Source organism: Carassius carassius, chromosome 7 (genome assembly GCF_963082965.1).
Source record: "Carassius carassius chromosome 7, fCarCar2.1, whole genome shotgun sequence".
Taxonomy (NCBI): domain Eukaryota; kingdom Metazoa; phylum Chordata; class Actinopteri; order Cypriniformes; family Cyprinidae; genus Carassius; species Carassius carassius.
This window is the reverse complement of record NC_081761.1, coordinates 28,631,368-28,647,396: the sequence shown is the minus strand read 5'-3', so window position 1 is coordinate 28,647,396 and position 16,029 is coordinate 28,631,368. Positions and strand designations below refer to the sequence as shown.

The window sequence follows — 16,029 nt, the reverse complement described above, 5'->3', positions numbered from 1 at the left end:
AAAAAATCTAATAATAATAATGTAAATAATAATAAAGATTCTTGAAAAGTTCGAGAAATCTGTCAAAATAATCGTGCATATACACACGAAAAAGTTCCTTTTGCAACACCATACAGTTTGCAAGAATGACAAAATCCAAAATAAATCAAATAATTAAAATAATAATTAAATTCAAATTTCTTAACAGGGTATATCTAACTCGATTATTTATAAAATATTTGTTTGTTATTGTCCAGAGTCCATTTCTGTACGAGAAAAGTAAAGAGCATTTGAATAGAGCCAATTAAACCAATAGCAAGTGGCGCGGTGGAAGCAGCCAATCGGGCGCCACCAACTCTGCACATGCTGATTGGTTGACACTTTTACTGCGCGTCGTGCGCTTACGCTTATTCACGGTCAAAGTTAGGTAGATTCTGCCAGCCTGAGCAGCCTCTTCAACGAGCAAACGGAAACGAGCAAACGCGAGTGAACTAACGCGACGACGTACAATGTCCCAGGAAATATCCTGGCTGCTGTCTCTCAATTAGAAGCGCACAAAGTCATTCAAGATGGTGTTAGAAAGTATCTCTAGGATTATCAAAATACAACTTCCAGCCTACCTCAAGAAACTGCCTCTTCCGGAAACAATCGGCGGCTTTGCGAGACTCACAGGTAACGTTATGTGTTTTATCACGCAAAATGACACAAGCGTAGGAGTAAATGACACAAGGCGTAGTTGAGTTAAGCGCACATGCCTGCATAGAAAGAGTGATGGGTCTCTGTTTTCCGTCTGCTTAACGCTCAAATAAGTAATAACTTATAAACTGATTAATAAAATTTCACCTTCCATCCATTTTTTTAAAACATACTCAATATGTAGTGTCTCTTTGCACAAGTGTTTCTACTTTCGGATACTCACAACAGTGAGCGTCTGTTTTAGAAATGTGAAAGACCAAATATGCCGAGCATCTGACAGCATGCTTAGCTTTATTATAGTATTATAAAACGTGGCACAATAAATGCACAACAATTTGCATCTGTAACGTTAAATAGGGTGAAGAAGCCTTTACAAACAACTAAAATAAGCTACGGTCATTGTGTAATTCAACAGATCATGACAGGTTAATTTTCACTTATGCACATGTGTATAATTATGATAAGTGTGTTAATCATTGAATATTACTTTATCTGTCACTCACCACACTTATTTTTTTTCCCACAGCTAGCAGTAGAGCTCTCACTAAGTAGATTCTGTTGTCAATGTGATAATTAAGAATTCAGCAAACTCTATGATGAGTTGTATCTCTTGATTGTGTCTCAGTTTCAGAGTGGCTCCGGCTCCTACCGTTATTGGGCATTTTGTCTCTGTTGGGTTATCTGACCATCCGACCCTTCCTTCCCAAGAAGAAAAAGCAAAGAGACAGTCTAATAAATCTGAAGATCCAAAAAGAAAACCCTAAAGTGGTCAATGAGATCGACATAGAGGACCTGAGGACTCCAAATGTTTGCTACTGCCGCTGCTGGCGATCTAAAACGGTAGGAGGTCCCATGCCTGAGAAAAATATGATATTTTATGTAAAAAAAAAAAAAAAAAAAGTTTTAAATGGGTAATATCATGAAAAGATCTAAAGTAGATCAATGTACTATGAACATATACAGTAACAGCACCAAAGTCAAGTCAAATTTTGTATAGCACTTTTCACAATAGAGCAGTTCAGAGCAGAAAGAAAAGAACAGAAAATCATGTTAATGTTTATAATATCTTAATGAATTAAGATGATAATATATTTGACATTTTGCGATGATCCAAGCAATCAAACAGTATGAGGAAATGGACTTGTTGGCACAAAAAAAATAATAGTAATAATAATAATAATTAACATTTAAAATTGGACCAAAGAGGGAAAAGGTATTCTGAAATAATAAAAAAAAAAATATGATACGTTCCGTTTAAGAAAAAAACTGTAGTGAAACTATTAACATACATATGTGTGGGAAAAGAAAAAAAAATGTGTGATTTTTCACTTCCTCTTTTTAGAGTGTCATTTTTGTAAAAAGCCTCAGGGTGCCTAAAAACCACTGTCCCTATCAGCATTTAATTTGTCCTTTCTTATCTTGCAGTTTCCTGTTTGCGATAAGTCACACATAAAGCATAACGAGCTGACAGGAGACAACGTTGGTCCACTTATTCTTAAGAAGAAGACTCTGTAGCCCTCCTGCTTTGGCCCATATTAAAATGGAGCGTTTTTCCACTGAAAAACCTACTGTAATTTAGTTTGTTGTACTTACCCAAAACCATTTCCAACTTCTTGTTGTGGTATAGAGTATAACTTCTGACTTTAATGCTCAAGATGTTGTGGTTGATCTGAGAGATTAAGTAGATACCTTTTTGTTACATTGCTCTGGTGTGTTTACTTTTTATACTTAACAAACGTAGTAGATTTTTTGTGCAATATAACTTGGCCATAAATGGCGATTACTATCACCAATCAGTCTTCTTTGCCATGAAAGTGACTCTTCTGTTCTTAATCTCCATCTAGATTGTTAAAATTTTTACAATTTCTGTTGTGTTGTCATTGTGATAAAAATTCCATTTTTTTGAGACCGTATAAAAAAAAAAATCAAATACTTTTTGCTTTTCGGTGTGAAGTTCTACAATGTTTGCTAAATTATTTGAAAGTTTTTAAGTCCAGCATACTAAACTTGACTTATGTTTGCATACATAGGCATTTCACATTGCATTAGATTGTAACAAATGCTTCTGTCACAACTATTGATATACATTATTCAAGTATTTACAATATTTATCATTATGTAAGAAAGGACTGTGTTTTCTTTTCACTTCCACCTGAACCAGCATGCTGTAACAATTACAATGCATAAAATGTATGCATTCAATTCTATTCAAAATAGTTTGACAATCCCTTAGTTCTTTTTTGTGCCATGTTTCATATCAGATGGCTCCTGTTCATAAGTGTTTTCATAAAAATCACTTAATTGTATATTAACTGGAATGTGCCTAATGACTTTTGTAAAAAAAAAAAAAAGAAAAAAAAAAAGGTAACCAAACTTCTTTAACATCCCTCGAAATGCAGTTATTGTTTTGCTTATCTTTTGTGTTAATAATCTAATAAGTGTGAGTGATGGATATGTGGTGCAATGCCAACAGTCTACTTATTTATTTTTATTATAAGTATACAAGTTATTTTTTTTCCTTTTTGTACTTTTCCTAAAACACAAAATGGTGTAACTCTACCACACCAGTGCTTGAAAAGTCTTCTCAGAAAAGTAACAGTGATGCTTATTTACATCTGATTTGCCTTAGATGATATAACAAGATATGCTTTCAAATATGAACAGGGGGTTTTGCCTATCACTTACTGAAAGGGCAAATGTCATTCATTTTCTGCAGCAATACATCTACAAATAAACTACACATACACCACAGAAATAAAGTTATTATATAAAGATGACAATATGAGAATAAGGTCTTAAATTTAGTGGTTTAATTGCTTAAATTAGCAGTGACTGCATGTAGCATTACCATAACCACAACACCAAACCTACTAAATTTGAAGCAGTAAACATAACCCTCTAACAGTATTCACAAAATAAGTTATATGGACAATGCCCTTTTATAGGACTCTGTATAACATTAAAATACACTTTTTATCAAAACAATCATGGAGAAAAATCTAGCTAATAAAGAGTAACACGATGAACTGTGCAGTGCTGTGGCAAATATACCATTTGTCATTCTATTACTACTAATAAAACAAAATCCTTCTTTACATTCTAAAATGACTTCCACTGTAAACACAAGATGTAATAACTGAGCTCGGAAGTGACCGCAGAATCTTTCCAGCAGTGATTGATTGTAATTATAACATAGCTGACAAGATATCTGCAAAATACTCTGATCAATCTCAGAACACAGATTCATGACTGTGTTTGGAATAGTTAGATTTACCGTATTATTCTTACTATTGCTGTAGTATATAATATGCCTAAAATACTTTGATAAACACTACATAAAGACTAAATTTACCAAAATGTAACTCTTGCGTGAAATGCTCTATCCTGCAATGTACTCAACTTAATGGATAAATTGAAGGAAGCCTTATTATTTTGGATGTGATAAATCGTTTGACAGCACTAATTATATTATAGACAAACTGTGAATATAAATGTAAAACTACAGAAGGCTGTATAGAGTATACACTGCACAGTCCTAAGTAAATAGTAAGCTAGTATTCCATTCCAAACATAGTCATGAAATTACTGGCATCTACACAACTTTCTGTAACACTGATATGCAGTCACTGCAGACTCATCCGTAATATATCTAATGTAAACACAAGCCAGTAAGAAAAAAATAATAGTTTTTGTACTTGACCGTGCTAATCAATGACCCCTATAGTGTTCCATCCTTCAAAATCCCACCTTTTAGATGAGAATAACTTTTCACCTGGTGGTTTGAGAGTTTCCGTCCACCTTTGAAGGTAAAAAATGAGAGTTGGGTTCCTTCATCTGAAAAGCAAGTCTGCCACTTTTGCAGTCTGACTTCAGAGGGTCGCAGTGATAATGAGTTTGAGAATCCACTTTGAAGACAAAAGGGATCATCAGCAGCCTTGGACGCCAAGTTGTCACTTCCCAGAAGCATCACAGGGCGCTCTCATACGTCACCGGGGTCCCCGATGCAGATAAAGCACCTTGACTGACAGCTACGATTCAGAAAATGACAATTAATGCAAACATTCATTTAACACAAGTACTAAGCAATTATTAAAGAGATTTCAGTTGTTTTTTACATCTCTTTATACTATTTATATGCAGAGTAAATACAGATATGTACAGTACGCTAAATATAAGTGGGGTTAATTTCATATTTTCACACAGGACATGTTTATAAATTTGAAGAAAACTAAATATACTGGTCTCAGTTAGAAGCTGGAGCATTTGATTTTTTTTTAACACATTAGCAAAGTGCTATAGCCAGCATTGTACAGACAATAAAGCAAACACAGAGTGAACCTGGACACCCGGTGTCCTGCCAGCATGCAAATTCACCAAGCTGTGGTGAATTTCCATGTGCATCTCATGTCGCCTGTTTATTAAAATAGATGAGTTGTTATCTACATTTTTTTTTTTTTGATGGCAAGACAACTGCAGAAACCTACTTCAGTATTATTTGCACAGCTATGCAGTTTAGATCTGACCCAAACTCTGTTTACTTTCTAAAAAAAGCAGCATCCTAACCATCAAGAAATATCGTGACTGATAACGAAAAATGTTTTGTATAGCAACTTAACACTTTAACGCACACCACAAAAACAGCACTTCTCCTGTGAAGAGCAACTAAAACTGTTTCTAAGCTAATGAACCAATGCTGTAATACATACTGTAGATACATATGTATATGAAGATTCCTAAGATTTTCCCACATTTTGGAGAAGTCATATCCTATGCTTACCCAGTCTGCATTTGTTTGATTAAAAAAATACAGTAAAAACTGTTATTTTGTAAAATAATTACAATTTAAAATAACCGTTTTCTTTTTGAACATATTTAGTAAAATGTAATTTATTCCTGCAATTGGAAAACTGAATAGTCAACAGCCATTAATTATTATATTAAAGTTTAACAAAGTATTAACAAAGTTTTTGCCAATGGTTCCTAAAATACATCCGTCACAATCAGCAAACTTTCAAAAACAAGTTATTTTATTTTCACATTTCACAAAGACCTTCAAAATGATATATGATTTGTTGGAATCGGATGAAAAATGCCTCCGCTACACTCGTATAAAGTCGATGAATATGAAGGTAATTTAACACCTAAAAGATCTGCATAAGCAGGGTAAGAATTGTGGAAGTGTATGAAAGCGTAAATTAAATTTGCATGTGCAAAATAAGCTTTGTAAAGGTGTAAATCGTGTTTCAAGCATAAAAAAAAAATATTTGCAGCATTTTACTGTTACTCGCAAGTGTAAACTGCAGCTTCTGCTTACGCAAAAAATAAATATGATCTGCATTCTTCTGCCTTCCGTTTTTCCCTGTTTACACTTTTGGTACGTTGTTTTTACTAAAATACGGTCAAAAGTACTGCAAACCTGTGAACAGTAATTTGCAAGCGAAAACAACACTTTAAAGAACTGCAAAACAGATTGACTGCATAAAAAAACAAACTGTTGCAAATGTTCCCAAAATTCACTTCAGTGTTTTTCAAACTACAAAAGCAGTTCAATCAAGAGCAGCGATCTTTTCTTTTATTGTTTGATTAACATTACTGAGACAGACAGCATATTCTACTGTACTGCACACATCTAATATATTGTTACACATCAGATCTTTTTCCCCAAACATTCACTTAAGGCACAACTGATTGTTTGGGTGAATAGCTCACACATACTGTATACACAGAATACAGTATTTCATATAGTATATCAGTCAACGGCAGCACGAGAAGTGAGCAGAGAAAAGGGTACTCCTCTCAGAAAACGTACAAATAAAGATCATTTTGGATGTTTAATTACTATTTGGAGCATTGGGGTTGCTAGACAAGGGCTTAAGGAACTTGTTTTTTGAAAACCTGAAATTCAACCAAATTTTTTTCTTCACTTTTTTTTTTTTTTTTTTTACTTTTTTTGTCTGTAGCTCAAAATTAGCTTGTGCACATTCTGACTCATTTTGCTAGCACGGGTCACATATGGTTGTGTGTATACAAATATCTCACCCCACTCAGGGTTCTTTGGTTTCTGCAGGAGTCGAGGTCCGAGCAGGCTGATGATGAGCGCTCCAATAGGAGCAGTGATGAGGATGGACAGCACAGCCACAGTGAGGACGTCCATGCCGTACCTCTGCAGCTCAAGGTCATTCTTGGAGCGCGCCATGTCCAGAGCTATAGAGCCAATCGCAGCCTGAAAAAAAACCGCACAGCACTCATAGGGATCTCATGTGCATTTCATTTTTTGTCATGTAGCTCACACTTGTCTAAAAAAACCTAGAAGGATTGAGTAAAGTCACAGTAAAACAGAGGGTCTATTTGTTAGACTTGGGAAGTATACCTGTACTGTGGCTTTAGGCATCCAGGCTAGAGCGATGAAGACTTTCTCTTTCATGTTAAAGCCGGCTCGCAGAACCACAACAAAAGTGACAATCAGGCGTACCGTGAGTGCGATGAACAGGGCTGCTATACCCAGAACTGAGGACACATAACATTAGAGTAGATCAACGGCATGTTTGAAATGCTATACATGTGAAAAAGTGCACCCTGCTGACTTCCCAATTACTTTAGTTTATTCCAGCTCTTTTTCTAAAACCAGTTTTGTAGAAATGACAGTGTAACTTGAAAGTGTAGCACTCACACACAGTTGTGACCTCTAAAGAAGTAATGATAACCTCAGCACCGATGAGGCCAAAGAGAAGAGGCTGGAACACTTGCCAAAACCTCTCCACCACTGCTTCCACTGGAGCCTAAACACACATACACACTGAAATTAAATGTGTGATCTGAGAAAATGGGGAGAAAATCTATCCGTGCTGACACAGGGAAAAATAAATGTGAATAGTAATAATAATGTGGAGAATAATTTTACTTTAATGGCAATGAAGATCTTTTCATTGCCATAAGAGTGAAATTACTGAACGTAAACATCGGAACTCAAGAAAAATGCTCATTTTAGAAGACAATTTTAAAAAGCACTTAGAGGCTTTGGCATCTGAATTCTTCACAGTCTTTGTAAAAATATACAGCAAAACAAATTGTCCAAATTTAGTGGACTAGTCTTTCACATCTCTGTTGTGTTTGGAAGAAGAGATTTAGACCTTAGCTTTCCCCCAGCCTAATGCAGCCACAAATGCCAGCACTAGCGTACAGAGTCCTCCTGCACCAGGAATCCCGGCCACATTGCTGCCAAACAAAGCAAACACGGCCAGCCCCAACACCAGGAAGGAACGCTTCAGTGCGAGGTTTCCCTGTGTTGTAGGTAAAAGACAAAAACAACCAACAACCATGAAAACTGTTACCCTGACAACATCGGTTTTAGAATCTGAACATGTACTTCTCAATCATACAGTTGTAGCTCACGTGCCTGGTCTCTGTTGGGGAAGTATCGTAGAAAGTACCCTAAGGCCACACCGGTGACCGCCCCACCTAATACCTCCAGTGGTCCCCTCAGTATATTTACCCACAAAGTGTCTGCACAAGGGGAGAGAGAGAACACTACCGTAAGATGGGACCACTAACACCAAGGACATCCATAAAGCCTGGAGAAAGAATCTTATATAAGCATATAAAAACATATATAATGTAAACATATATATATAAAAAAAAGAAGAATTATTTTATAATTGCACATGTTAATATGCAAAATGTAATGATTCATATACATATATTATTAAAAAGGCTGGGGTCCGTTTTTTTAAGAGAATTTTATTTTATTTGACGAGGATGCATTCAATGGAGTAAAAGTGGCAGTAAAAGACATTATAAAGTTATCATTATAAAGTTACATCCTATAAAAAAGTTTTGTTCTTTTGAGTTTTCTATTAATAAAATGATTGAAAAAAAAATCACAATTTCCACAAAAAAATTTAGATTATTTAAGTGTGTGTGTGTGTGTGTATATATATATATATATATATATATATATATATATATATATATATATATATATAGGACTGGAGTAATGATGCTGAAAATTTTGCTTTGACACAGGAATAAAAACATATACCAAAACATTTTTAACATATTACAATAGGAAACAGTTATAGGAAATTGTAATCATATTTCACAATATTACAAAAATGGGAAAAAATGATATACAGTCGTGGCAAAAAGTTTTGAGAATTACATAAATATTGGAAATTGGAAAAGTTGCTGCTTAAGTTTTTATAATAGCAATTTGCATATACTCCAGAATGTTATGAAGAGTGATCAGATGAATTGCATAGTCCTTCTTTGCCATGAAAATTAACGAAATCCCCAAAAAACATTTCCACTGCATTTCATTGCTGTCATTAAAGGACCTGCTGAGATCATTTCAGTAATCGTCTTGTTAACTCAAGTGAGAATGTTGACGAGCACAAGGCTGGAGATCATTATGTCAGGCTGATTGGGTTAGAATGGCAGACTTGACATATTAAAAGGAGGGTGATGCTTGAAATCATTGTTCTTCCATTGTTAACCATGGTGACCTGCAAAGAAACGCGTGCAGCCATCATTGCGTTGCATAAAAATGGCTTCACAGGCAAGGATATTGTGGCTACTAAGATTGCACCTAAATCAACAATTTATAGGATCATCAAGAACTTCAAGGAAAGAGGTTCAATTTTTGTAAAGAAGGCTTCAGGGCGTCCAAGAAAGTCCAGCAAGCGCCAGGATCGTCTCCTAAAGAGGATTCAGCTGCGGGATCGGAGTGCCACCAGTGCAGAGCTTGCTCAGGAATGGCAGCAGGCAGGTGTGAGCACATCTGCACGCACAGTGAGGCGAAGACTTTTGGAAGATGGCCTGGTGTCAAGAAGGGCAGCAAAGAAGCCACTTCTCTCCAAAAAAAAACATCAGGGACAGATTGATCTTCTGCAGAAAATATAGTGAATGGACTGCTGAGGACTGGGGCAAAGTCATATTCTCCGATGAAGCCCCTTTCCGATTGTTTGAGGCATCTGGAAAAAGGCTTGTCCGGAGAAGAAAAGGTGAGTGCTACCATCAGTCCTGTGTCATGCCAACAGTAAAGCATCCTGACACCATTCATGTGTGGGGTTGCTTCTCATCCAAGGGAGTGGGCTCACTCACAATTCTGCCCAAAAACACAGCCATGAATAAAGAATGGTACCAAAACACCCTCCAACAGCAACTTCATCCAACAATCCAACAACAGTTTGGTGAAGAACAATGCATTTTCCAGCACGATGGAGCACCGTGCCATAAGGCAAAAGTGATAACTAAGTGGCTCGGGGACCAGAATGTTGACATTTTGGGTCCATGGCCTGGAAACTCCCCAGATCTTAATCCCATTGAGAACTTGTGGTCAATCCTCAAGAGGCGGGTGGACAAACAAAAACCCACTAATTCTGACAAACTCCAAGAAGTGATTATGAAAGAATGGGTTGCTATCAGTCAGGATTTGGCCCAGAAGTTGATTGAGAGCATGCCCAGTCGAATTGCAGAGGTCCTGAAAAAGAAGGGCCAACACTGCAAATACTGACTCTTTGCATAAATGTCATGTATTGTCGATAAAAGCCTTTGAAACGCATGAAGTGCTTGTAATTATATTTCAGTACATCACGGAAACAACTGAAACAAAGATCTAAAAGCAGTTTAGCAGCAAACTTTTTGAAAACTAATATTTATGTAATTCTCAAAACTTTTGGCCACGACTGTATATATATATATATATATATATATATATATATATATAAATAAAAATATGAATGTAACATGGCAAAGATGAATGCACTTTTGGAAGTCGAATGTAAGGAAAATATCATTTTGGAATATCTGTTGTCTAATGTGATGTTGTTAGAATGTATAATATATATTAGAATTTAGCAAACATCTAAACATCTTGAGTCTGCGGAAAAGCATTCTGAATTCTTCTGTCAGACTGGTAAGTTATTGATATCAAATGAATACTGAATCCAAAGTCAGCTGACTTTACATTCTCATTTTTTACTTTATTTTAGAAACATACTGTGTATTTGCTCCCTTTTGGATATCTATTGGCATACCTGTGGCGAAAGCTATACCCAAGCAGGTGGTGAAACAGGTAATGGCAATGATGTCATCAATGCTACAGGCTGCTATGAGTAGAGTAGGTATACCCTGCTCTAAACCGTACCCCTCCTTATGCAGAAGCAGCATAGATGGAACCACAACAGCAGGAGAAACAGCCCCGAGGACAAACCTACAGAGCAAAACATGGCAGCAGTTTGGTTGGTAGCAGCAGACATTGTCAGAGATGTTCTTGTCTAATCAAAATCAGTGGTTTACCCTAAAATAAAGGCCCAGACCCATGGAAGACCCAATATTAAATAAGAGACCACAGCCATGGTGATGGCCTCGCAGATCAGAGGGAACATGGACAAACGCAAACACACGGTTTTGAGCTTGATCAGAGCCTGGAAAACACATTAAAAAAAATGTATTAAAGACCCATTTATTTTTGATCAGTTAAGACAAAAGTCTTCATGAAATGAAAGTGGATATCAACAAACAATATGGTGTTTGACTGAAAGAGAATTCTAAAGAGCATGGAGGCACATCCTCTCGGGTTAGCAGCAATGTTTTTGTTGTAACTCTACTTGGGCCGGTGAGGTTTCTTACCTTTTCATCTAATTCCAGCCCAGCCTTGACAAGAATGACCCCCAGTGCAATGTTCCTCAGAGAAGCAGACCATCTAACATCAATGTAAACTGCATCTGTCACCACAGGGATGTTTCTGAGGATAAACCCTGCCAGCAGCATGCCTGCGGACACACGCAGAGAAAACAACACAAACAGAAACCCCACAGTCATTCGTTACATTTCTCACACTGACAATGAAACTGACCACTCTGAAAAAAAAAAAAAAACATAACACAGGCAGTTTATCTTTGAGTTGAGGGGGAAATTGAATTATACTCTACCGTTCGAAAGTTTGGGGGCTGTAAGACTTTTGAAATATTTTTTAAATAAGTCTCTTATGCACATCAAGAAGGCATTAATTTGATCATATAAAATACAGTAATATTGTTACAATTTAAATTTTTAATTTATATAATATATTTTAAACTTCTATGTATTCAAGTAACTCTAATATCATGATTAAGAGCTCAAGAAAAACAATTCTTATTGTCGATTTGTTTAAAAAAAAAATTTGAAAGTTCAAAAAAATAGCATTTTTTTTTAAATAGAAATATAATATGCTCAATATGATAAATTTAAAGTGTCATTGCTGAATAAAGTTCTCTCAAACAGTTGCACTAACCTCAAATTTTTGAACAGTAGTGTAAATGTCAATTACACATTTAAAATCAATTTAACACTATGAAGTCGATGTTCAAAATGAAAGTTCTTATAGAAGTTACAATCAAAATTACTTTGAGGCTATTTTTTGTGTTCATTACGGAAATAGTATAATGGCTATATATGTTTTAACATAACAGGTAGAATACAGTATGTACTGTACTGTGTGCCATATGAACCGTATTCCGTCCCTAACACAGCCATTATTTTCTTAGATTGAGATTACATTTCCCATTTGACATTTTACTGAAATTTCATAAATGATAGCAATCAAAAAAGTTCCAAATGCAGATTCCACTCAAGTCTGAGTTAGACACATGAATCCACCATGCTGACCAACAGACAACTGTGCTGTATGCAAGTGTTGTATGTAATTACTACATTATTAACAAAAGACAACAATGCAGAAATCGCACATACCAAGTAGTGGAGGTAAAGGTGGCATTTTTGGGATGTGTATGCGTCCAAACAGTTTTCCCCCGGCTACAGAACAAATAAACAAGGTCACGATGCCAAAGAGGTTCCCGCCAGGAAGACATTCCTTCTCTGTAATGGACCAAACAACCCCAAAGAGCACTGCGGCCATGGACACTACAGAGAGGACAAGAACAGATGCTGCGTTCACAGGAAAAAATTACATTTTGAAATATATATAAAAACAGCTATGTTCAATTGGACTAACATTTCATAATATTACTGTATATTTTTTATTAAACAGAGTATCAAATTTCTTAAAACCTTAAAAATCACCTTTCGACCCCACGTTTTAGAAAAAAATTGTGTGCGCTCAATCTTTGTTATGATGTTTTGGAAAATGATTGACCCTTTTCTAACCTTTGGTGATAATGGTAGCCAGCAGGCCTCTGGGTGGACACGGGCACAGTCTGCGCAGCCATGGACAGCATTCGTACGGAGGGTCTGTATTAGTGCAAGCATCAACTGAAGACACCGGTCGAGGGACATAAGTCGTCTCTTCAGTCACACTCGGATTGGGGCTTTCGGAGCGCTTCGGAACCACCAGCACTGTCTGACTGACAGTAAGGTGATGCTGTTGGAGAATGAAGAGAGAAGTTTATATATAAACTTGTATATAATTTATATTATATATAAATATTTTATATATAGAACATATCTTTAATTTATATATACATATATATATATATATATATATATATATATATATATATATATATATATATATATATATATGTGTGTGTGTGTGTGTGTGTGTGTGTGTGTATTTATAATCATTATTATAATACCAAGACTAAACGTTTTTTTTTTATATATATTTATAGGCGATTTACATTATGCAATTTTGGTGTAAATACATGTACATAAGGCTTTGATTGACTAGTAGCAGTCTATATAGCATTGTGATTATTGCACAGCAGAAAGTTTGAATGAAGTTTAAAAGAAAAAATATTTATTTTAAATGTAAAAATAATGCAAAATTAGAAGCAGAATTGACCCTAGTCTCTTATACATATTTGAAAGTGCATGAACTATTGCTCTATAAAGCACTAAAATGTTTGTTAATTGAATAAATTAAGGTTTTTGTACAGTGTTGAACGTTATAATTATCCATTAAGGCTTGAGATCATTTTAGCCACAAACTGTAACATCAATAAAGGCAACTGTCCCATTGTATAGTACCAATATAGAAATAATAAAGACAGAAACAGCTTAAGTGGGGAATTCTGACTAATAACCTACTTCAGCATGATTTCCCAAGACGGAGGCTGCATCCTCGGTGGTCTGTGAGTATGTAGAGTGGGCTGAATGGGGTCTGGACTGGACATCCTCCATGACACTGTACTTCTGCTCTATCCTCGCTCGAGTTTTCTAGCCATTGCACGTGTTCATGACCGGCTCCTGTTTATCAACACTCGTCTGTGTAAATATAAGTCGCGTTTACAGCGTTTGCCTATCGATGAAGCCCAATTAGCAACTATCAATGAACTTCGAAGAGGAAATAACACGAGTACTAGAAATGAAACCGACTGGTTTGTTTTTCGACAGGTTAATCGGATTGTGACAGGACTAAACGCGACGCCTGGGCCATATGGTGATTTAGCAGACTGAAGAGCGCATGGCATATGGTCTCTGTTTGTAAGACCGTAGTAAACCACTCACTGAATAGCATTACTGACATCAGTGGTCTTAGTCCAGGTATTCTTATTTATAGCATCTTCAACTATCGCCTATATTATAAAAAGAATGTCCTTCTTTATTTCAATCATGTTGTTTTGCGTAATAAAGAAACTGTATTTTCTCTTTGGTGATTATAATTTTTGTTATGATAAAGCAATTGCCTGTGATGAAATAATGAAAACAAACAATCATGGCTTCAAACCTTACTGCCATCAAATCAAATCTCATGCGGAAGTGTCTGTAAGTTTTACCATCTGCAAGGTATTGACCGAAATGTGTTATGGTCCACACTTATAAAAAAAATAACAATGGAAATATACGCGCTTGATCCCTGATGCGCGGATAGATTTTAAAAGGTTAATCTTTTACTCGGTAGAAGCATACGGAAGTGTGAGTGACAGCTGGAAGGTGGTTCTCCAAACGTCCAACCCTGATAATAAAATGGTCCAATCAGGTCCAAGCGGTGCTATTTTCCCCATAGACATCATATAGGATGTCTATGATTTTCCCAGCCCCTTTGCTGACAAGTCCCACCTACTGTGGAGTGATTGGCTAGAGCTGACATTAACTGACCAATCACAAGACGTCGGCAAGAGACTTTCTGTTTATCATGATCCCATAATCATGAGACATCCACAATGTTTTACGCTTTATATGGTTTGTTTTTAAAGCTAGGAAATTAATAATATAAACACCAAGAGTTTCAAAACTTTTTTTTCTTTTCTTTTTTTTTTAATTACTAAGTTTTAATTCTATAGAATAGTATTATTATTTTTTGTTAGAAAATATTTTTAATATTTCACAATTGACCGGTAATATATATTTGCATTATCTTTCTTCTGCTTTTTGCTTCTGCTGTATGACTACAATGTTGTTAAAATATAAACTTTAAGCCTCATTAACTTTCAGTGAAGTTAGAGCTCATCTCTATAATTGCTCAAGTGTATCATCATCAAAAGTTAGTTGATAAGGAGTTGCTGGCATGTTTCATGTGTTCACATGCTTCAGTTGGTTGTTAGTTGTCTTCCCTAAGAGCTCTAAAATACTTTTTGCATTTGGAAAAAGACGATAAAAAATTATGCAACAGCTTCAAATTGCAGTGTTTCTTGGCTATATAATACAAGTCTTTGTAATGGAAGCAGTACCTGCTCTGGATCAGGTCTGTCCTTAATTCTCATAAAGGCGTACAGTTCCTGTAAAAGTCAAAAGAAACAAAATGACTCACAAAATCACTAGGTTCAGTGATATTTTTGTATGTTGCAGGTTTAAATAGGAAACCAATCAGTAAAGCAGCATACCAGGGCAGATACAATTGCAGTGGATCCCCTGTTCCAGGTGCCACTGTTTTGGTCAGTCTAATGACGGCAGCTTCAGATGTGCTGTAGACACATCTGTTCACAACTCCTGGACATGCAATTAAGGATGAGCAATTGGGAGAGGGCAAACATCACTTGACCTGGAATTTATTCAATTTCAGAGTCAGCCAAAGTGGAGATAATGGGGATAAGATAATATGCCAAGAGCTACATGGAACAATGTCAATCATCACATGTAATTAAGAGCAAAGGGGCAAATCTTGATATAGAATGTGATGTATTACAGCAGCCAATTTATAATTAAGCATCAAAATGCAAATAGGTTGTAACAGAATATAATTATTATCTTTGATACTTGATGCCATATTTATGGTATTACCAGATTTACGCGGCAGCATCTATATGGAGATGGATAAGAAAAAATCTGTTTAAATTGGCAGTAATATACTTAAAATCAGTTGACAGGATTGCAGTCATGTAGCTTTTATTAAATGCACACCACCCATCAAAATTTCAGTATGTTATGTTAAAGAACTGAATAAGTTGTTCATAAAGAGTGCATTAAATTGATCAT

The 16,029-nt window shown here is 35.8% G+C and overlaps 2 protein-coding genes across 2 annotated transcripts; one reads left to right on the top strand and one right to left on the bottom strand.

Annotated features, from left to right (window-relative positions):
* Positions 1–415: 415 nt before the first annotated feature.
* Positions 416–2,243, top strand: cisd2 (CDGSH iron sulfur domain 2). Its single transcript, XM_059554468.1, has 3 exons — positions 416–651; positions 1,301–1,515; positions 2,101–2,243. Exons 1-3 carry the CDS (start codon positions 549–551, stop codon positions 2,188–2,190), a joined length of 408 nt encoding a protein of 135 aa, XP_059410451.1. The 5' UTR covers positions 416–548; the 3' UTR covers positions 2,191–2,243.
* Positions 2,244–4,198: 1,955 nt separating this feature from the next.
* Positions 4,199–14,543, bottom strand: si:dkey-162b23.4 (sodium/hydrogen exchanger 9B2). Its single transcript, XM_059554467.1, has 12 exons — positions 13,702–14,543; positions 12,820–13,033; positions 12,406–12,576; positions 11,305–11,447; positions 10,972–11,099; positions 10,710–10,885; positions 8,072–8,178; positions 7,806–7,955; positions 7,346–7,454; positions 7,046–7,182; positions 6,715–6,898; positions 4,199–4,703 (listed from the first exon to the last, which is right to left on the bottom strand). The coding sequence occupies exons 1-12, from the start codon at positions 13,792–13,794 to the stop codon at positions 4,642–4,644; spliced, it is 1,674 nt and encodes a 557-aa protein (XP_059410450.1). The 5' UTR covers positions 13,795–14,543; the 3' UTR covers positions 4,199–4,641.
* Positions 14,544–16,029: the final 1,486 nt, after the last annotated feature.

What these genes read in the sequence shown, in the direction of transcription:
- cisd2 (XM_059554468.1), top strand. Translation starts at nt 549, where the DNA reads ATGGTGTTAGAAAGTATCTCTAGGATTATCAAAATACAACTTCCAGCC. An exon ending in CGGCTTTGCGAGACTCACAG is followed by an intron (nt 652 to 1,300) that starts GTAACGTTATGT and finishes ATTGTGTCTCAG; the next exon opens with TTTCAGAGTGGCTCCGGCTC. An exon ending in GCTGCTGGCGATCTAAAACG is followed by an intron (nt 1,516 to 2,100) that starts GTAGGAGGTCCC and finishes CTTATCTTGCAG; the next exon opens with TTTCCTGTTTGCGATAAGTC.
- si:dkey-162b23.4 (XM_059554467.1), bottom strand. Translation starts at nt 13,794, where the DNA reads ATGGAGGATGTCCAGTCCAGACCCCATTCAGCCCACTCTACATACTCA. An exon ending in GTCTGGGCCTTTATTTTAGG is followed by an intron (nt 10,886 to 10,971) that starts GTAAACCACTGA and finishes TTTGCTCTGTAG; the next exon opens with GTTTGTCCTCGGGGCTGTTT. An exon ending in TGCCTAAAGCCACAGTACAG is followed by an intron (nt 6,899 to 7,045) that starts GTATACTTCCCA and finishes GTTTTTTTTCAG; the next exon opens with GCTGCGATTGGCTCTATAGC.